The sequence below is a fragment of the Heptranchias perlo genome, chromosome 16 (genome assembly GCF_035084215.1).
Source record: "Heptranchias perlo isolate sHepPer1 chromosome 16, sHepPer1.hap1, whole genome shotgun sequence".
NCBI lineage: Eukaryota > Metazoa > Chordata > Chondrichthyes > Hexanchiformes > Hexanchidae > Heptranchias > Heptranchias perlo.
The window spans coordinates 17,518,626-17,540,109 of NC_090340.1; the positions used below are offsets into that span (position 1 = coordinate 17,518,626).

At 44.4% G+C, this 21,484-nt stretch overlaps 2 protein-coding genes across 2 annotated transcripts in view; one reads left to right on the forward strand and one right to left on the reverse strand.

Moving 5' to 3' along the window:
• Positions 1-21,484, forward strand: part of pdpr (pyruvate dehydrogenase phosphatase regulatory subunit) — a 92,201-nt gene that overhangs the window by 53,067 nt on the left and 17,650 nt on the right. The gene's annotated exons all lie outside the window — the stretch shown is intronic.
• Positions 311-21,387, reverse strand: LOC137333521 (protein KASH5-like). The gene is made up of 10 exons (XM_067997714.1): positions 21,336-21,387; positions 20,778-20,835; positions 16,884-16,989; positions 14,494-14,544; positions 12,056-12,133; positions 11,891-11,947; positions 9,320-9,379; positions 6,648-6,706; positions 1,779-1,899; positions 311-419 (listed from the first exon to the last, which is right to left on the reverse strand). The coding sequence occupies exons 1-10, from the start codon at positions 21,343-21,345 to the stop codon at positions 393-395; spliced, it is 627 nt and encodes a 208-aa protein (XP_067853815.1). The 5' UTR covers positions 21,346-21,387; the 3' UTR covers positions 311-392.

Consider the following 21,484-nt stretch of genomic DNA (forward strand, 5'->3'; position numbering starts at 1 on the left):
TAGTCACCTAGTTCTGTAGCGATGAAATGCAGCCTGAGGACTTGGATTTTGTATTCTCTCCCAGTATAAGTTCCTGTTGCCACTACTGCAAAATCCTGCTGCTGGGAGCTGGTGAAAAATTGGTAGCAAGAGAGTGCATAAGAATGAATAAATATGTGCACAGTCACTGGGCACAGCTCTATCCTCTCCTGTGGGTGGGCATGTGAATGCAGGCTTTGGGCTCACTCGAAAGGACTGGGTCTGATTAAAAAGGAGTGCTGTGATTTTCTTTTAAAGCAAAAACACACACAAACACATGACTTCATGGGAAAAGGAAATACGGTTTAAATGTTTTAAAATACAGAACAAAGGACAGAAAGGAATACAAAATAAAACCAGCCTCTCTCTGCTCTTCATTTGCACCTCAAACTGTGACCTCTCTGTAAGTGAAAAAGAGCAGTGTTATAAAGGGACATGCCTCTGTTTCTTACCATATTTATTTGGTGTAAAGTCCTCCACCATGGCCCTTCTGATGGCTGTGAGTTTATCTAGTGAGTTATACAGACCAGGAAGGTTCCAGGTTTGATTCCCCCCACCTGTGTTCAGTTAGCCAATTTCAGTCAGTCACAGCACCTGAGTAAAGGATTGCAGAATTGACTGAGGCTTCCATTTGTTTTCTAACTGAATGGTGGAACAGGCACGAGGGGCTGAATGTTCCTGATCACTATCTGGCAATCTGCTGGAAGTGCATGTAATGGGGATGTCAGGTGAAGACAGAATCCTGCCAATGCTTACTGTCAAGGCTCACGTATAAATAGCCACTTGCATGAAGTACTGGAGGGCACCTGTGAACCTAGGTCAGCATGAGTCAAGTGCCTTCAGGAGAGGAGGAAATTTTTTTTTTAAATGTAGAACAAAAGTCAAACAATTGCAGCTGTTTGTTCAGGGTTCCTTACAGGACCTGCAGGTGGTGATTCAGTTCCAGTATTGAATACAGTCAGTTAAATAGCATTGTTGAAGGCAAACCTGTTACTGGGGGTTGGGGTACAAGAGTAAGGAAGAGTAAGGCTACAGTTGTACAGGGCTTTGATGAGACTACACCTGGAGTATTGTGTATAGTTTTGGTCTCTGTACCTAAGGAAGGATATATACTTGCCTTAGAGGCAGTGCAACAAAGGTTCATTAGATTGATTCCTGGGGTGAGAGGGTTGTCCTATGAGGAAAGATTGAGCAGAATGGACCTATACTCTCCGGAATTCAAAAGAATGAGAGGTGATCTCATTAAAACACACAAGATTCTTGGAAATGCTTGACAGGATTGATGCTGAGAGGCTGTTTCCCCTGGCTGGAGAGTCTAGAACTTGGGGGGGGGGGGGGGGGGGGGGGCGGGTATAGTCTCAGGCTAAGGGATCGTCCATTTAGGACTGAGATGAGGAAATATTCCTTCACTCAAAGTTGTGAATCTTTGGAATTCTCTACCCAGAGGGCTGTGGATGCTCAGTCATTGAGTATATTCAAGACCGAGATCGATAGATTTTTGGACCTTAAGGGAATCGAGGAATATGGGGATCGGATGGGAAATTAGAGTTGAGGTCGAAGATCAGCCATTATCTTATTCAATGGCGGCGCAGGCTCGAGGGGCCATATGGCCTACTGCTGCTGCTATTTCTTATGTTACTACCCACATTTCCTGATAACTAACCCAGATAACTTTGGCAAAGGATCTTAATGAAGGCGATTCTGATTTCTCATAAAAACCATCCCCTAGAACAGCACTGAGTTTGAGGACACTTGCTCACCTTGTCCTTTGGTGCCTTGGTTTTGTTTCTGTGAAGGAACGGGAAACAAAAGGTGAAGGAGGAAGCTCTTGGTGTTTCTGGCTGCACATCATTCTCCACAGCTTGTTCCAGTCCTTTTAGACTAAAATAGCAATGGAATAGAATAGGTTAAGAAAAAAGTTGATCATAGTTATATGTTGGAGGATACATTGGTTTATAAGGGCAGGAATATTATTGCCATGGAACGCACAGTGGATTATTCTGCTGCTGAGGTGGATCTGTGTATAAAGCGGTGGGTCCCCTTAAAGCCTCGAGCCAATAGGCACATCTCAAGGTCCATTGGAGAGTAATTGTTTCTAGAATGCCAGCTACTTGAACGTCCCTGGCTCTTCCCCAAGGTCAGAAAAACTATCAGGAAATGCTTGGCTTTTTTTTTGATACTTTGGAGTATAAGTCTTAACGTGTGTTCGCTGCGAGACTTCTATTTACGTGTGCTGGCCAATCTCCCGTGGCATTGCTCATGGTCAGTCGGAGGATATGTTCTTTTATCACTAAAATATAACGATCACTGACTTACAATTGAATGATTCATTTTTATTATAAAATGTTATGGGACTGCTTGTGATATTTTCAGTTGTATTATGTGACTGTCCATATTTCTGTGGAAATTGTATCTTTTACTTACGTACTCAATTTTATGTTTTGCTTTATTTAAAGGACAGAATACACAGGATGGTGGCAGGAAAGATGTTTGAAAATGCAGGGGGTTGCAGGTTATGTTTGGTAGTGTTGGGAGGTAGTTCAAGGGGTCTAGAGGGAAGAGAATGGCAGGAACAGAGGGGTATTGGGTCTGGGAGTACTAGGGAAGGGTTCTAGGATCTGGAGTGGGTGAAAGGGCCTGCTGGGTGTGGCAGTTCTGGGTGGGGGCAGGGAAGTGGTCTTGGATATAGGAATGTTGGGGAAGGAGCTTGTGGATGTACTGGGATGGGAATCTCCGGGACTGGAAAGATTGGCAGAGGGGTTACAGGATTTGGAGTGATGTAAGGGATCTATTGGATGGTGGGAATTGGGAGCAGTGGATGGGATGCTGAACTCTGGGAAAGTGGCGCAGCAAGCTGGGAGCACTGGCAGGGAAAGTGGCAAATACTGCAGAGGCCGCAGGGATCTGGGACAGTTGGAGAGATGAGAGGATTGCGCGCTAGGATGTGATGATGTTGGGTGGGAGAGGACCTGGGATGTGATGATGTTGGGTGGGAGAGGACCTAGGATGTGATGATGTTGGGTGGGAGAGGACCTAGGATGTGATGATGTTGGGTGGGAGAGGACCTAGGATGTGATGATGTTGGGTGGGAGAGGACCTAGGATGTGATGATGTTGGGTGGGAGAGGACCTAGGATGTGATGATGTTGGGTGGGAGAGGACCTAGGATGTGATGATGTTGGGTGGGAGAGGACCTAGGATGTGATGATGTTGGGTGGGAGAGGACCTAGGATGTGATGATGTTGGGTGGGAGAGGACCTGGGATGTGATGATGTTGGGTGGGAGAGGACCTGGGATGTGATGATGTTGGGTGGGAGAGGACCTGGGATGTGATGATGTTGGGTGGGAGAGGACCTAGGATGTGATGATGTTGGGTGGGAGAGGACCTAGGATGTGATGTTGGGTGGGAGAGGACCTAGGATGTGATGATGTTGGGTGGGAGAGGACCTAGGATGTGATGATGTTGGGTGGGAGAGGACCTAGGATGTGATGATGGGTGGGAGAGGACCTGGGATGTGATGATGTTGGGTGGGAGAGGACCTGGGATGTGATGATGTTGGGTGGGAGAGGACCTGGGATGTGATGATGGGTGGGAGAGGACCTAGGATGTGATGATGGGTGGGAGAGGACCTGGGATGTGATGATGTTGGGTGGGAGAGGACCTGGGATGTGATGATGGGTGGGAGAGGACCTAGGATGTGATGATGGGTGGGAGAGGACCTGGGATGTGATGATGTTGGGTGGGAGAGGACCTGGGATGTGATGATGGGTGGGAGAGGACCTAGGATGTGATGATGGGTGGGAGAGGACCTGGGATGTGATGATGTTGGGTGGGAGAGGACCTAGGATGTGATGATGTTGGGTGGGAGAGGACCTAGGATGTGATGATGGGTGGGAGAGGACCTGGGATGTGATGATGTTGGGTGGGAGAGGACCTGGGATGTGATGATGATGGGTGGGAGAGGACCTAGGATGTGATGATGGGTGGGAGAGGACCTGGGATGTGATGATGTTGGGTGGGAGAGGACCTGGGATGTGATGATGGGTGGGAGAGGACCTAGGATGTGATGATGGGTGGGAGAGGACCTGGGATGTGATGATGTTGGGTGGGAGAGGACCTAGGATGTGATGATGTTGGGTGGGAGAGGACCTAGGATGTGATGATGGGTGGGAGAGGACCTGGGATGTGATGATGTTGGGTGGGAGAGGACCTGGGATGTGATGATGTTGGGTGGGAGAGGACCTGGGATGTGATGATGTTGGGGTCGGGTAGTATTTTTAAGGTGGGGGGGGAGGAGATAAAGAAGACTATGTAAGCCTTTGTGAATTTGTTTTCCCACCCTCACTAATGTTTTACCACAGTGCTAACACAGCACTAAACTGGCAGATTGCTTTAGTTATTTAAAGTGCTTAAAGTGCTCTTACTGTAAGAATGACTCTGTGCTGGTAATTACTGCGTAAGCACACAATGTACTTTAAATAATGAAGATACAGCTCCCCGTTTCAGTGCTGGGAAAATAGTTTGTGGGGAACCCTAGGAACAAACTTTTAAATTCTTTTAAAGTACCTTCTGGACAAAGCCAGCTCCCGTCTGGCAATGCGGCTATAGTGCTTTTCTCAGGGTGTGGATCAGAGGCTAGGAAGTGTGAGGATTGACATGGGCACTCTGCAGTGAGGGGGTGGGGTGGTGGAGGAACCAAGAGGCAGCAAGAATGAGCAGGTGAGGGGCCCAATGTTTACAGGTTTCACTTAGCATTCGTGATTGAGCTGGGAGATGTTTAAACTGATTTTTAAAAATTAAACTTGAGTCATTAACAGGTCAGTGTAATAAATAGGTAGGTTTAAGCTTGACCGGTATGCCAGAAATGTTACAGAATGTAAATGTTACACTTAAGACATGAGCACCATATCTTTTAATACATGAGTCAATCTCCCGTGGCATTGCACATGGGCAATGGAGACTGTGTAATCTTCAGGCGAAGCAAGGTTAGTGGGTGGGGAATGATTGGTTCAGAGTGTGGTGACATAGTTCAGCCCCCATTTTAAAGTCATTCCATGGCCACATTTATAATGCAAACTGCCGATGTAAACTTGTGATCGTCCCATTAGTAGACGTGCTGAAGTGCCTCCGTTGCTGGGAGGGTGAAATGTAATCCTATAGTGTCCCATTTGTTAGACAAATTCTCTGCACAGTGTAATATTTCTCTGCTGAGGTGGCCAAGCCTTCTCCCTCCATAACACTATTGGTCTGTAAACTATGCAAACCCAAACATAGATTCTGAATGAAGTTCAACCTCCATATAAAAAATAGGAGCTAGTCATTCAGCAGAAACTCTTAAAGGGACACTATTCTTCTTGTGAGCTCCCTCCCCTGTGGTATGACAAAAGTTCTTGATGTGTAGGTTGAAAGTGGAAAAATGCATTTTATTTGGAATAGTATTTTATAGTTTTTATTAATAAGGGAGCTATAAATTGCTCAGTAACGAATCAGACAGCGTGAGAGGGAGACTTGTACATTGGGCTGGGGAGCATTTTAGTAAACCCCAGTAATGCTAATATACCCCCATAACTTACTGTAACACTGAAATCTTCATCCTCTTACTATAACACTGATATACCCCACACCAGCACAGATGTACCCAAACTCCTCATTTTAACACTGAGATACCGCACACCCTAATAATAACTGATATATTCCCTCATATGTCTCACTGTATCATTCTCATTTATGCTACATCTCACACTGTAATACTGATGTGCCACCTGCTAACTAACATTCTGATTTACGCCACATCTTTCACTAACTTGGATATACCCTGACCCCTCACCATAATACTCTGATACATACCCACATCCCTCACCAACACACCCATCTCCTTCCTATAAGACTACTGTAGCCCACATCTTTCAGTGCAACAGTCTGATGTAACCCCCCCACCTCACTGCAGTGCTATCTGATGTACCTATGCCCCCTCTTAATACTTTCTGATCCTCTCCCAGCCCTGCTCCGATATACTTCTCTTTCTTCACTACACTACTCTGAAGTATCCAAAACACCTTGGTATTGTTACAGTTTTACAGCATGTGCACGTTAGAGCGTGAGAGATGCAGAGTGGATCAGATTGAGCAGTATACGAGAGAATGTTTTAGTGAGAGATGTGGAGATCAGATTGAGCAGCATATTAGAGAATGTATTAGTGGGAAATGCGGAGTGAGGAATGTACTGGAGAATGTTACAATTAAGGGATGATGTCTAGTCTCGATTACTGCACACTGGGTGCTCAGCACCCTTGCTTTAGCAGCCTTCTTGTTTCCTAAAGCAGATTTGTCTCTGCAGTTCATGTAACTCTGAGCTCTTGCACTGTTATGCAGTCTCTAGATTCTTTGAATCACATTCACGAAGTGATTGTGTAAAGTGGAAGTGGGTGCCAATTTTCCTGATACCTTTTACGTCATTATGATGAATTCTTAATGTTGCAGCAATGAGTGAGCACTCAGCTGGACTAGAAATGGTGGTAACCAGTGCTGTGTAATTTCATGGTTTCAGTTCTGTTCAGTATAGAAAGGACATGCACCATGTGTGTGGCAGCCTACACAAAGTCATGCACTAGCTATGGGTTAGATACTCACTGTGTTATTTCCAAGCTCTTCAGCTCTTTCTGTAGATGAGTGCATTCATCTTTTAGATGCTATGGAAAAAGTTGTAGAGACAAATCAATGATGCTGCTGTAGATCAGTGCAATAGAGCATCCATTTGAAAAATGAGCCAGTGCAGAATAGTGGTGACCTGCTTAATCCTAAGTGGGAAATGAACTAATGAGCTATACAGTGTTGACTCCTGGAGTGGGAACTGGTCTGGTGATTGATGGGGTGAGGAAGTATGTGTGCTAGTAGATGGCAAGGTTTTTCATCACCTGCTCTTTGTTTCTGCTCATGCAGCGTGATTGCTATGAATTTCTACCTGTTGAAAGCTGTGTCAGGATCACTCCTTTCTTTCTTTCTTCCCTTCCTTCTCTCTGTCTCTCTCTTCCAGCCCCCATGCTAAAGACCTTCAGTCCCACTCCCCCCCCCCCCAATCCTACTAATTTCTTTCATTACTGCAACTTGCATTTATATATCACCTTTAATGTAATAAAACCTCCCAACGTGCCTCACAGCGACAAAAACAACCAGACAATAGTAGGAGATGGATTAGGAGTGATGACCGAGGGCAAGATTCAAAAAAGAAAGAAAACTTACATTTATATAGAGCCTTTCAAGACCTCAGGCCATCCCAAAGTGCTTCACAGCTAATGTGGTACTTTTTGAAGTGTAGTCAAAGGTCACAGCCAATTTGCCCATAGCAAGGTCCCACATAAGTCCAGTATTTTTTTTTTAAAAAGTGATGTTGGTTGAGGACTAAATGTTTACCAGGGCATCAGGGAGAGCTCCCCTATTCTTCTTTGAATAATGCCATGTGAACTTTTACGTGCACCTGAGGTAGCAGACACGCCCTCTGTTTAACATCTCATCTGAATGACAGGAGCTCCAACAGTGCAGTACTCCCTCACTAGAAGTAGATTTTAAGGTGTGTTTTGAAGGAGAGAGGTAGCAAGGGTGAAGGGATTTAGAAAGAGCATTTCAGAGTATGGGGCTGGGATGGCTGAAGGCTATGGCTGAGAGGGATGCAAAAGAGGCCACAGCTACAAGGGTAGAACATAGCACTGAAGGAATTTGCAGAGGTGCAGAGTGGCGAGGCAAGACTATGGAGGGGGTTGTAGATGAGAAGGATTTTAAAATCATTGTGTAGAGGGATTGGGAGCTAATATTGGGTGATAAGGTAGCAGGATAGGATGTTGATGGCGTAGTTTTAGACATTAGAACACGAAGGGTTAAATTTAGGAGCGGCATGTAGAACTTTGGAGTACTCGAGTCGCAGATAAATGTTTTAACAGAGGTGAGGTAGATCCAAGGCACCGATGTTGCAGAGATAGAAAAGGGCAGGGAGTGTCGTTGGTGGTTAGGATGTGGGGTTTGAAGCTCAGCTAATAATACGTTGAGTTTCACACAGTGAAGGGCTCAACCATGGAGCTAAGTGGCACGATGTGGAGTTTTTGGTGAGAGTTGAACAGGATGGCTTTGGTCTTACCAATGTTAAGTTGAAGGAAGTTCTTGAGTTACATTGAGTCCACAGCACAGAAACAGGCCATTCAGCCCAACTGGTCTATGTTGGCGTTTATGCTCCTCCCTCCCTACTTCATCTACCCCTATCAGCATACCCTTCTATTCCTTTCTCCTTTGTGTGCTTATCCAGTTTCCCCTTAAATGTATCTAACTGTTCTCTGGGTAAAGAAGTTTCTCCTGAATTCCCTATTGGATTTATTAGTAACTATCTTATATTGATGACCTCTAGTTTTGGACTCCCCCACAAATGGAAACATTTTATCTACATCTACTCTATCAAACCCTTTCATTATTTTAAAGACCTCTATCAGCTCACCCCTCAGCCTTCTCTTTTCTAGAGAACAGAGCCCCAGCCTGTTAAGTATATCCTCATGAATCTGTTTTGTACCTTCTCCAATGCCTCTGTATCCTTTTTGTAATATGGAGACTAGAACTGTTCACAGTACTCCAAGTGTGGTCCAACCAAGGTTCTGTACAAGTTTAACATAACTTCTCTGCTTTTCACTTCTATCCCTCTAGAAATGAACCCAGTGCTTGGTTTGCCTTTTTTATGGCCTTATTAACCTGCGTCACTACTTTTAGTGATTTGTGTATCTGTACCTCCAGATCCCTTTGTTCCTCTATTCCGTTTAGACAATTATCCAAGCAGTATGTGGCCTCCTTATTCTTCCTACCAGAATGCACCACCTTACAATTATCTATATTGAAATTCACTTGCCAATTACACACCCATTGTGCAAATTTATTAATGTCCTCTTGCATTTTAATACATTCTTCCTTTGTATTAACTACCCCCCCCCCAATTTCATGTTGTCCATAAATTTTGAAATTGTACTTCTGAGTTGTCCATGACTTTGTTAGCAGGTGCCTTATTCCAGTTGGTGGCCTTTAGGCTGACTGCCTCACTAGCCCTAGTCTAGTAATCCCACTAATTTAGAAACAGCGGGGTAGACTGTCTTCTACATTCTTGGACAGATATACAACTCCTCTAGTTCCATAGACATTGTATGTCACTGAAGCAGGGTGACTGTCTCAAACTTGTTAAAGTAACACTCGTTTACTGTGTTAGTATCTACAGCTGCAGTGCTACATGGTTACAGGATTGTTAAACCCTAACCCCTCTGAGCAACATGACTTACCATGTTTGATTTCAACATCATCTCAAGTGTGTTCATCAGCTGATCAATGTACAGGTTTTTCTGAAAGGAATGAGAAAAGCTCAGTGGAGAGAAGCAGAGTTTAGGACAGGGTAGTCCACACTGAGACCCATGGCCCACAGCTCTAGCAATCTGGCCCTCAAATCCCACATAGCTTGGTCCTATATTCACTGGTTTAACTTCTTTGAATTTTCTGGGCATAGAGGTTTGGAAAAGGCTGCTCCTAATAAGAACATAAGAAATAGGAGCAGGAGTAGGCCATTTGGCCCCTCGTGCCTGCTCCGCTATTCAATCAGATCATGGCTGATCTTCGACCTCGACTCCATTTTCCTGCCCGATCCCCATATCCTTTGATTCCCCTAAAGTCCAAAAATCTATCCATCTCAGCCTTGAATATATTCAATGACTCAGCATCTACAGCCCTCTGGGGTAGAAAATTCCGAAGATTCACAACCCTCTGCATGAAGAAATTCCTCCTCATCTCAGTCTTGAATAGCCGACCCCTTATCCTGAGACTATGCCCCCTAGTTCTAGACTCTCCAGCCAAGGGAAACAATCTCTCAGCATCTACCCTGTCAAGCCCCCTCATAATCTTATATGTTTCAATGTGATCACCTCTTATTCTTCTAAACTCCAGAGAGTATAGGCCCATTCTACTCAACCTCTCTTCATAAGACAGTCTTCTCATCCCAGAAATGAATCTATTGAACCTTCGTTGCACTGCCTCCAAGGCAAGTATATCCTTCCTTAGATAAGGAGACCAAAACTGTACACAGTACTCCAGGTAAGGTCTCACTAAAGCCCTGTACAACTGTAGTAAGACTTGCTTACTCTTGTACTCCAACCCTTTTGCAATAAAGGCCAACATGCCATTTGCTTTCCTAATTGCTTGCTGTACCTGCATACTAACTTCTTGGGTTTTTTTGTACGAGGACACCTAAGTCTCTCTGAACACCAACATTTAATAGTTTCTCACCATTTAAAAATCTGTTTTTCTATTCTTCCTACCGAAGTGCATAACCTCACATTTCCCCACATCAATTCCATCTTTTTGCCCAGTCACCTAATCTGTCTATATCCCTTTGCAGACTCTTTGTGTCCTCCTCACAGCTTACTTTCCCACCTAGCTTTGTATCGTCAGCAAACTTGGATACATTACACTCTGTTCCTTCATCCAAGTCATTAATATAGATTATAGGCCCAAGCACCAATCCTTGCGGCACCCACTAGTTACAGCGTGCCAACCTGAGAATGACCCGTTTACCCCTACTCTCTGTTTTCTGCCCTTTAACCAATCCTCTACCCATGCTAATATATTACCCCAACCCCATGAGCCCTTACCTTGTGTAACAACTTTTTATGTGACACCTTATCAAATGCCTTTTGAAAATCCAAATGTACTACATCCACTGGTTCACTTTTATCTACCCTGCTAGTTACATCCTCAAAAAACTAATAAATTTGGCAAACACGATTTCCCTTTCATAAAACCATGTTGACTCTGCCTAATCATACTATGATTTTCTAAGAGCCCTGTTACCACTTCCTTAATGCTGTTATCTCAATGGTGAATAAGTTCTGTCAGAACACATATGTTAACATAAGCAATTAGCGATCAATGCAAATTAATGCGAATGTGGATTTAAACTTTTACAAGGACCCGATGGTATGAACCAGTGGTCCATGAAGACAAAAGTCTTGAACATCCCTGATTTAGGATAGTTGGAACAAGCAATGGATAACAGCTAAAGATTTTTCTAAAAGTATGTGTGAGGTAACAGGCTGAGTTTGGGGCCGTGTCAATCCCGGTTATTAAGTGATCAGAAGTTGACAGAACAAACCTCGCTACAGTTCAGGCCCAACATGGTACTTAGTTAATAACTGTGTAGGAAATGAAAAAGTTAGACTGCTGCAGGAGAGATATTCTTCTGTGCTTACAGCTAAGGCACGTTCTAGGAGCACAATCGATGGAGCTTTGCCCTACATCCAATGTATATTTTGACCTGACATGATGGAACAGTATAGAGTCAGGGAGTTATGCCCTCTTGTCTGATCTACATGCTTCCTCATTTGAGCTCATTAGAGGCTATAGGTGCTTTTTAAATTATAAAACTGCAGCTGACGGCAAAAAAAGGCTCTTTCACCGTCGACTACATAAGAAATCTAAACTGCCCCACTTGCCTTGTTCTAGTGGCAAAGGACAGAAACATTTTCCTGGGCCTGGTGCACTGTCACCGGATTTGCCAGCTCCACTTCTGGGTGGTGTCTGACAACAGATTGGCTGGCTGGAAATATGCGTCCCTGGGAGGATAAAATAACACTTATCCTGCAACTAGCACAGCCGTGCAGAACTACCTTAAGATTCCCTGTCTCCCAGCCCCTCCGCCGTACCCCTGACACTTCAGCCCGTAAGTTGAGGCTCAATCTATTTTTCTTGAACACCTCCATGACCCAGTGACCAGAGCAGCCAGACTGAGTGAGTAGGCTCAGCTTTGCCTGGACTTGGTCTATCGTGGAACTGTGTATCCTGAGGAAGGATTGAAGGCATTTTACCACAGTTATGATGTGATCTCTGTCTTCAGATAATATTCTGGCTTCATCCAGCACCTCCTGTAAAACACATGTAGTTGTCAGATACCAGGAGTATTTTTGTATAAACATTTCTGTAACAACACTTGAATATCACTGCTATATTTGTCACAGTGAAATGCAACTTACATGAAGGAACTTTGCCTTACTGATCATGTCCTCGACAATGTGCTCCTGCTGACATCTCTGATTCTCCAGCTTGTCAATCTGGATCAAAACAAGAATGAGAAACAGTGTGTCTGCCCAGTGACCTCACCAGTTCGAGCAATTCATCATTACAATGCAGTGCACTGCTAGAGAGGTTCTTTGCTGCTGTTGTACGGAAAATGTCATAGGAGGTGTGTTATATGTGGTCACTGGCAATGAAGAGAATATGGTCTTGCAGACAGTGCAATGAAATGCAGTGAGTATTTTAGTGTATCCAAATTTTCCAACTCTGCAAAATGCCAGTGATTGCCAATGAAACTTGAATCGTCCAGCTGTCAGAGACCCAAAACACATCTCTCACATAATACATCACAATTTCTCTAAAAATGCAGCCATGTAGTGCAAAGGGAGACACTGCGTGCGGGGAGATAGCAGGTGCACAGGACGCACTGCGTGCAGGGAGGGAGAGAGCGGGTGCACAGGACGCGCGGGGCGAGAGCGGGTGCACAAGATATACTGTGCGCGGGTACACAGGACGCACTGCGCGGGGAAGAGAGTGGGTGTGCAGGACATATTGCGCGATCCGCTCTGCCCCCACGCCCAACGACCCCTGCGCAGGCAGGACGAGACCCTCATAAGGCCTGAAGACTTACCTTCAAGCAGCGTTCCGAATCAGCGTTCACACAAGGATTCAATGCAATTCGCACTTCCCGCCAGCAGAAAAAGCCCCAATCTCTTAAAGGCAGGCTGTCTCTTAAAAATCTCTTAAAGGTAGCTGGTACCTGTTATTTGCTGAAAATAACAGTCTGCTGTCTGCACGGAGTGTGAACTGAGATCAGACATCGCACATGCAAAACACAGATGCAGTTCCCGTCCTTATGTTTACAAACTGATGAGTTATGTTAAAACATTGAATAACGATTGCACACTACTAAATCTCAATTCCTCCAATCTGCATGCCAGACCTCACCAATCTGCCGATCTGAGTTTGTACCAGGCTTGCAAGAGTGTGAGCACCAAGGTTCTCTGCTGATGCACTAGAAGCCTTGGTGCAAGAGGTGGACAGAGGAGGTTCATCCTATAGCCGCAGTGGGGGGGGGGGGGGGGCGGCAAGAAGCCCTCCAGACGTACACCCAAAAGACAGCGGAAGGCAGCGGGGGACGAAGTCAATGCCAGGCACACAGCATCATGAACATGGATGCAGTGCAGGAAGAAATTCAAAGTTTCAATACTTTGACATGAGTGGTCAAGGTGAGTGAGGTCAACTGTCGAGTGGCGTCTCCTACCAACTGCACCACGCACTACACCCCCATCACCCACATACCAATAAACTCTTTACATCACGACTCAACTCTTCCAATCAGATGCTTCCTCTCACCCTTACATATTACCACTATTGGAAGCTGGCCACCCACAACTGACAGGCCACACACACTGGCAGCTATTCAACCATGACAGGCACATCACCCAGACACGTCCCGCTTTCTTGTAGGGGAAGCCGCATATCAGGAGGCAGCAAGTGGCAGTAGCATTTAGCCCCTCGAGCCTGTTCTGTTAGTCAATGGCATCATGGTGGACCTGTGACCTAACTCCATATACCCACCTTAGCCCCATATCCCTTAATACCCTTGGTTCACAGAAATCTATCAATCTCAGATTTAACATTCACAATTGAGCTAGTATCATCTGCCGTCTGCAGAAGAGCATTCCAAACTTCTTCCACCCTTTGTGTATAGGAGCATTTCCTAACTTCATTCCTGCACGTCCTGGCTCTAAATGTTAGGCTATGTCCACTAGTCCTAGGATTCAAATAAAGGAGACCTCCAAGAACAGTTATAAATGTCTCGGCAGCCAGAAGCAATAATCCAGCCACTAACCTGTAAGCCCTGCATGGTCCCTTTAAATAGCTCTGGTGGGGGTCCTCTCGGCATTCTAAGACAGGTTCAGATGGTTGGAGTTAAAAGTGTGCGTTGGGTTGAGCGTTAAGTCCCAAAAATGTGTCTATCACTTTAAATCAGCGTTGCACACTGATTGTATCCATTTTCTCCTTTACATGCTTCCGTCGTTCGGTATTTGCACATGCGCTAACTCCTATACTAAGATGGCGTCCAGCGCACGTCTCGCTGGAAATGGACATGCACAACCAAGACGTCATCTTGGATGTTGGAGAGGCCGTGTAGCGCCAAAACAATGGATGCTACGTGGCTCAATTTAGTGCCGTGCACGGGACACCGCGCGCGGGGAGACAGAGCGGGTGCACGGGACACCGCCCGCGGGGAGACAGAGCGGGTGCACGGGACACCGCGCGGGGGGAGACACAGCGGGTGCACGGGACACACTGCGGGGAGAAGTGAGATAAACATGAGGCAATCTGAGGGCAATAGCATGAAGAGGATGGACAATAGAAAACACTGGCTTACCTCCTGCTCATAGAAAGTGAACTGGCCAAGAAGGCTCTCCCTTTGCTGCTCCTGTAGTAAAATTGAAATACACATTATACACAGACCAAACAGCATCAACAGTTCTCAGCCCTTTAGATGTAGACTAAAAAATGCAAACAATTTATAAATAGGCTTCTATTAGCCTGCAGCTCAGTCTATAATTCACCAGATAAAATTTATTGAACATCAAACAGGTAAATGAAGCGCTCAGTACAAACAGTACATTTACAATGATTGTAAACTTTACTCTTCTCGAAAGGTCAAAAAGATTGTTTTCATGCACTAACCCTCAACATTAAACTTACCTTTGAAACCTAGTTCCTTTATTTATTACATATCTACATGCTACCACACAGCCCTCTGATTAGCTTTGTGCCGCTAATGGTTCCATATTAACTGTGGTCTTCGTGCAATAATGCCCAAGATATAGCTCCAGATTCCTTTAAAAGGTATCCCAGAACGAAGGCCAATAAGACTGTATTTCTCATAAATAAGTAACATATATGCTCACTATGTTGCATTAATAGAAGGTTGTGGTGGAGAAACAGGGTATCCTCTGTGCTCCTGTCAGATGTGTGTTTTGGTTACAAGGCTGCTGCCTTCCAAACTTGAAATGCTGCAGCAGCACACAATTTCTTGCTCACCCAATCACTGGGGTGTTCCATGACTAGAGCTCACCCACGGTATTAAAATGAGGCTGGCTTGTGCCCGAGCACTCTACGCTCCTCCTAAATGTGCTGCTCTGCACTCTGGTGAAAACGTTCTGCATGTGTCCTGGCTCGGTTTGCATTATCTACACGTGAGGGTCAAAGCTATGCACAGAGGAGCAAAGATACAGCTTATAGTGAGGCAGTACTCCCTGGATGTTTAAAAAAACTGGAGAGATAGTCACATGCCAGCGTGCAACCTTATAGGGGGACACCGGTCTTAGTGTCATTGTTCTAGGGGACTGATCTGTGGGTCATAGCCAGCAAGTCGTGGAGAGACCCCCTACTGCAAAAGCTAAGCAAAACTCCTGAAGTCACTCAATTATTCTTGACTTAAGTATAATGCAGTCTATCCTGTTAAATATACAAAAAGATAGACAGCGAAAGAATGGTTGGTCCAACAAGCCTTTCCCAAACAGTCATGACGAAACAAAGCATTGTGACTCCCAGTGTTCCCTTTCTCTAGTAGTCTTGTAATCTCCTGGGAGAGGCAAAAAAAGTCCTAGGCCAATTCAGGTGAAAAAATTCTGGGACATTCCTCTCCAAAAACAAGAGATCACAGTGACCGTGAGGTACAAGCCCAATCACACCTACGTTCTGGACGTAGTGATATTAGCCAGTGAGGAACTTGTCCTATTCCTTTTTGAACTGTCACAGCAAATCGCACTCAATGTTAATACCCAGTGATGTATGGCCAGCTAGAATACAGGCTGCATGGCCTGTTGGGCTCTTAAAGTTTTCCTTTGCTTGATGCTTGGCCTGGTGGGGTTCCTGTGTGTGAGATTAGTGTGTGGGTGGGTGCGCTGGGGGCTGTGGTTCTTTATTATTCAACTTTCCTAATGTTCAGCTAAAAGCCAGGACTTAACTTTACGTTAGGTGCCTCCAAATGGAGCTCAAAGCTGTATCCTTAGTCCTGAGTAGGTATGAGAATTCTTTGTACTTTCCATGCAGCTTCACCAATTCACCATTGGCACCAATAAAATGATGCAATTGCTGCATAGCAATTAGAATGAGGGCCAAGATCTATTAGGCCAGTAAAGAGAAGATTTTTTTAAAATTATATTTTCTAGTGAATTTTTGTGCTTTGGCAAAAGAACCAGGGGAAAGATGAGATTTTTTTTTTGTGAGCGAGTGGTTATGATCTGGAATGCACTGCCTGAAAGGGTGGTGGAAGCAGATTCAATAGTAACTTTCAAAAGGGAACTGGATAAACACTTGAAGAGGAAAACATAGCAGGACTATGGAGAAAGAGCTGGGGAGTGGGACTAATTGGATGGCTCTTTCAAAGATCTGGCACAGGCACGATGGGCTGAATGGCCTCCTGGGCTGCAAGATTCTACAATTATCAAGATTCGAAGCTTTCAGTCAGCTCCCCCCGTGTAGTTCACTGTTCGGTTGTTCTAGTCCTACTATCTTTCTGTCAGTACGTGGTCTCAATGTACCGGGCCTCCTTACTGTCTGAACCTGATCCTACTGCCCCAGATCTGTTTGCTGTTTGCTTGATCCCACTGCCCAGGCATCCTCTCTATGTGTACAAGGTCCCACTACTTCAAGTCTCCTCACTGTCTGAATGGCCCCACTGTCCCAGTGCCCAGGTTGGCCTGCTGTCTGATCTCATTGCCCAAGGCCACTTCCTCCATATCATTCTATTCCAGTACTAACCAGTTGGTTGTTTTGCTTCTCCAGTTGCCTATAAACTTCCTCCATGTTGCCCATTTCTTTCATCATCTCTTGGAGGACACAGCCATCACTGCGTGGTTCATGAAACCTGTAACAATGGATCAGCCGTTAGTGCAAACATCACCAGCATCTTTGCAAAGTTCAAGTGCAGTTATGAACTGAGGAAGCTGTACCCCAATTATAAGCTGTTGAACATTGAAAAGTGCCCTAGCATTTGATAGTCATTGGTGCTGTTTTTGTACACAAACTTGCTCTGTTTCCCATTGGAACACCATCTTCATTTTTCAGTTTGCTGAAGTGGATCTTGCTGCTGTTCTGTGTTGAAAACAAGTTTAGCATCATTGTTGGAAACCATGAACAGGTATTAGAGTGCACATTGCACTGAAAAGAAAGGAAGAACTTGTATTTATATAGCACATTATCAATGTAACAAAAATTAAGCATTTTGTTTACGATATATTATATTGGCTTCTTTCATTTTGTGTTATGATACATAAAGGATTTAAACCAGATTCATTTAAAGAAATAACTGGCTGATATGCATCAGTAAAAGAACAGAGACCTTGCAGTGTAACATAAGATGTTTTAATATGCTAATGCTTGTTAAGTGCAAAGCCATTAGAGATACACATCTGACCTCCTTTGTCCAATAGTTGACAGTACATCTTGACAGCAATGGTCCTGTCCATCTGAAGCCATCAGAGGTAGAAGATGGGAAGGGGGCTCCATGGAGTGTTAGTAGTGAATTCCCACATTCTGGTCAGAGGCCCTGTCTCTGGTCCACTTTTACATTAAATTTGAGCACAGGAGATGTGATAATTTATTATTTTCTATATTCTGAGGATGAAAAGTGAAAAAGAAAAAAAAAAGGAAAAAGAGCTTGCATTTATGCACCACCTTTCACGGCCTCAGGATGTCCCAAAGTGCTTCACAGCCAACGAAGTACTTTTGAAGTGTAGTCATTGTTGTAATGTAGGGAAATGCAGCAGCCAATTTGCATGTATGGTCCCACAAACAGTGATGAGATAAATGACCAGATAAATCTGTTTTAGTAATGTTGGTCTAGGGATAAATATTGGCCAGGACACCGGGAGAACTCCCCTGACCTTCTTCAAAATAGTGCTGTGGGATCTTTTACGTTCACCTTTGAGGGCAGACAGGGCCTCAGTTTAACGTTTCATCCGAAAAAAAGACATCTACGGCAGAGCAGCACTCCCTCAGTACTGCAGTGGAGTCAGACCCTGGCATAATGGGTTTCTGTCTATTTTTCTTCTGTTTTGCAGAGGACAAATAAGTGCTTCAAAGATCTGCCGTACCTAGTAGAGCACTGCCTACTGTGCCAGTGTGGCATTTCTTTTGTGTACTCCAGCCATACTCCCAACCAACGTTCCCTCTAATTTTTTTCGGCCATGTGCGGAATGAACTTGGGTTTGTGCACCGATATAAAGGCTGTGTGCATCACCGTAAAAAAAAAATCACAACTTTGAATGGAACATCTTTTTAGCAAACATTATTCAGGGTATATAACAAACAGAACAAATGTACAAAAAAACAGATAATAGTAACAATTTAATGTTATATTGGATGATAAATTTATATAATTTATGAAATGGATTTCTTAAGTTGTACTAGGATTGAACAGACTAGTCTCGTTATGTTTTATTAAAAATTATCTGATGGGAACGATTCCAATTAGCTTTTTGTTGAATCAGCTATATGACCGATTCAAACAGAAATAAATTGTGTGCAATCAGAATTTTTAAATTGAGTCAGAAATACAAAACAGCTGTCAAATCAGTCAGTGTGAATTCTGGGATAGGGAGCAGTTTAATTAAAGCTTCAACCCCCGCCTCCCCATCCTCCGTTGAATCCTCAGCAGGGTTTAAAAAATTATTGCATTACAATTGTACATCTTGCAGGTCTCATCGTTTGGCTGCCTCTGTGTAAGGCAGGGTGCAGTTTGGTCATACACACCGTTTCCCCATTTGTTTCCAAAGATTGAAGTTATATATTTAAGGAAAGGTAAGGTATTTCTATAACGCCTTTCATGACCTCTAGACGTCCCAAAGCGCTTTACAATCAATGAAGTACTTCTGAAGTGTAGTCACTGTTGTAATGTAGGAAAGGCAGCAGCCAATTTGTGCACAGCAAGGTCCCACAAACAGCAATGAGATAATGACCGGATAATCAGTTTTAGTGATGTTGGTTGAGGGATAAATATTGGCCAGGACACCAGGGAGAACACACCTGCTTTTCAAAAAGTGGGATTTTTTTTTACATCCACTCAAGAGAACAGATGGGGCCTTAGTTTAATGACTCATCCGAAAGACAGCACCTCCAATAGTATAGCACTCCTTCAGTACTGCACTGGAGTGTCAGCCTGGATTATGTACTCAAGTTTCTGGAGTGGGACTTGAACCCACCACCTTCTGAGTCAGAGGTAAGAGAGTGCTACCCATTGAGCCACAGCTGACATGAATGCTATACAAAACAGTGAGGCCTGTACAGATCCACAATGACCACCACCTGTAACAATCCCTGACCAGAGGCAGCACATTCTATAAAACAATCATTTATTATCAGTCAACCATTCAGATTTGACTGTGTATTTGAAATGTCCTGTTAATGGCCAAGATTATTCTAAATGTCTAGTTTAGAGTCTCCCTGATGGGATTTCTGTGAATTAAAGGTATCTCACAGGCCAGAGAGGAGCAATTCCATTGCCCCATGTGACACCCACTGAAGATTTACACCAAACATCAGTTGGACACTGCTAAGGGCACTGTCCCTTTAAGAAGCCAGCGATTCCCTGTGCAAATACAGGAGCGCTGCCAAGTCCTGAGTGATGGGTTAATGGAGCAGTGCTGATACTGGGGAACAGCTGGCTTGTGTCACACAGGATCACACTCAGCTATTCAAACACTGCCATGTAACCAAATAGCTTTATATGCCTCCCACAGCCAGCCAGGCTGACTCAGTACGACTGACCTCTCGCTGTTTACTGTTACCCTGGGCTGCTGTGTAACGAGGTTTATCGCGAGACTTCCAAACGTGCCTGGGCCGACTCTCCTTTTGCCCTTGTAAGTTCTCCCTCCCTCTTCTGAAGGTGTCAACTCTCACTGGCCGATAGTGCCACAGAAAACCCTCCAGTCCTTCACCCACCAGGCATTATCTACAGGTGCACCCAGGCAGGGAACGTCAGCGAGGAATCTGACCACTGAGGACAGACAGATCCAATCTTCTATCACCCACCGTCCGGCCAGTTGGCCGTCCACAGCTTTCAGTCGGGGTCATTCGATAATGATCATGAGGAGAAACCCTTGCCCCGGGACAGAGAATCACAGGCAGCGCTCCCACCGCTGATATCAGCTAACTCGACACAAACTGGCTTGGTGCGCGGATGGAATGTTTAAGTGTGTGGCACACAACACTGTTGCGCACGTGTGCGCCTTAGAGGGAACGGTGCTCCCGACCTCTCTGTGTAAGACAGCCAATTTAGTTCAACATGGCCAGTTTTATGCTGTGCATTCGTGCCTTCTAAGAACAGGTTTGAGACAGCTAGCAAGGACAGCACTTCCAGCCTAGCCGTCTGGGCTGAATTCAAACCCAGACCGCAGAGGTGAAAGGGCAGTGTCCAACCAAGTATACCACTCGGTCCCCTGTGCTGTTTGAAGAGCAATACTTTGCTACAAGCATACCCAAAGGCTCTCTTTTAGTTTTCCTTTGCCGTTTCTTTTTCCACTTTTCTTCTCTTACTCCTTTTAGCATGATTTTTGTTGCTAACTATTTCATCCTTTCCTGTTTTCATGTTTTATTTTATAAATTGGTCATTTCCTCAGTGGAAGTGTTTCACATCACCAGCTTTTTCCTACTTACACAAAGTCTTTAGCAGTTTTGCCTCCAGATGCTTTAAACTTCCCAAGAAGGACATTATCTACTCAAAATGAAAAGGAACAGGATTATGTTCTAGTCAAATTCACGGCAAATGTCACACAGTGGTCAAGTGATACAGTTCTATTTTAAGTTACTAAACTTGACTCAGAGGGCCAGGATCTGTTCATACTTGGTTGGTCACTCCTTTCAGGTTCACACCCCTCAGTTATCAGTGCACCTCTCAACTTTTTCCAAGTGTTTCTTTTTCCTAACAGTGTGTTTTGGCAGGCTGAAGAAGTTATCAATAAGCTTCGTTTTAAAGTCAAAATGTCAGTATGACATTAAACTGACTTGTGCGTTCTTTTTGTTTTTAGCAGTCGATTGCTGCAGTTAATTGGACATTTGTCATTGAAAGGCTCACTCATTTCTCAAGGTTACTGCGAATTAATATAAAGCTTGGAAGAGTGTCTTGATGCAAGTTGCAGCCAACAGTTAACTGAATAAAATAGACATGAGCTTGTTACACTTGAGCATTTCAGGTCTTGATACTATTGTTCCTACCAGAAACCATCTCCTTGGTTCTTTAAGGATTTTGCATTGGAATCCTCCAGGCCATTCTCACAGATTTGTGAATGGTTGCATCCCACACTGGGTTATTTATATAAGCCTCATCTCAGTGCTTTACTTCGTCTGTTCTGTTCCTTATTGGC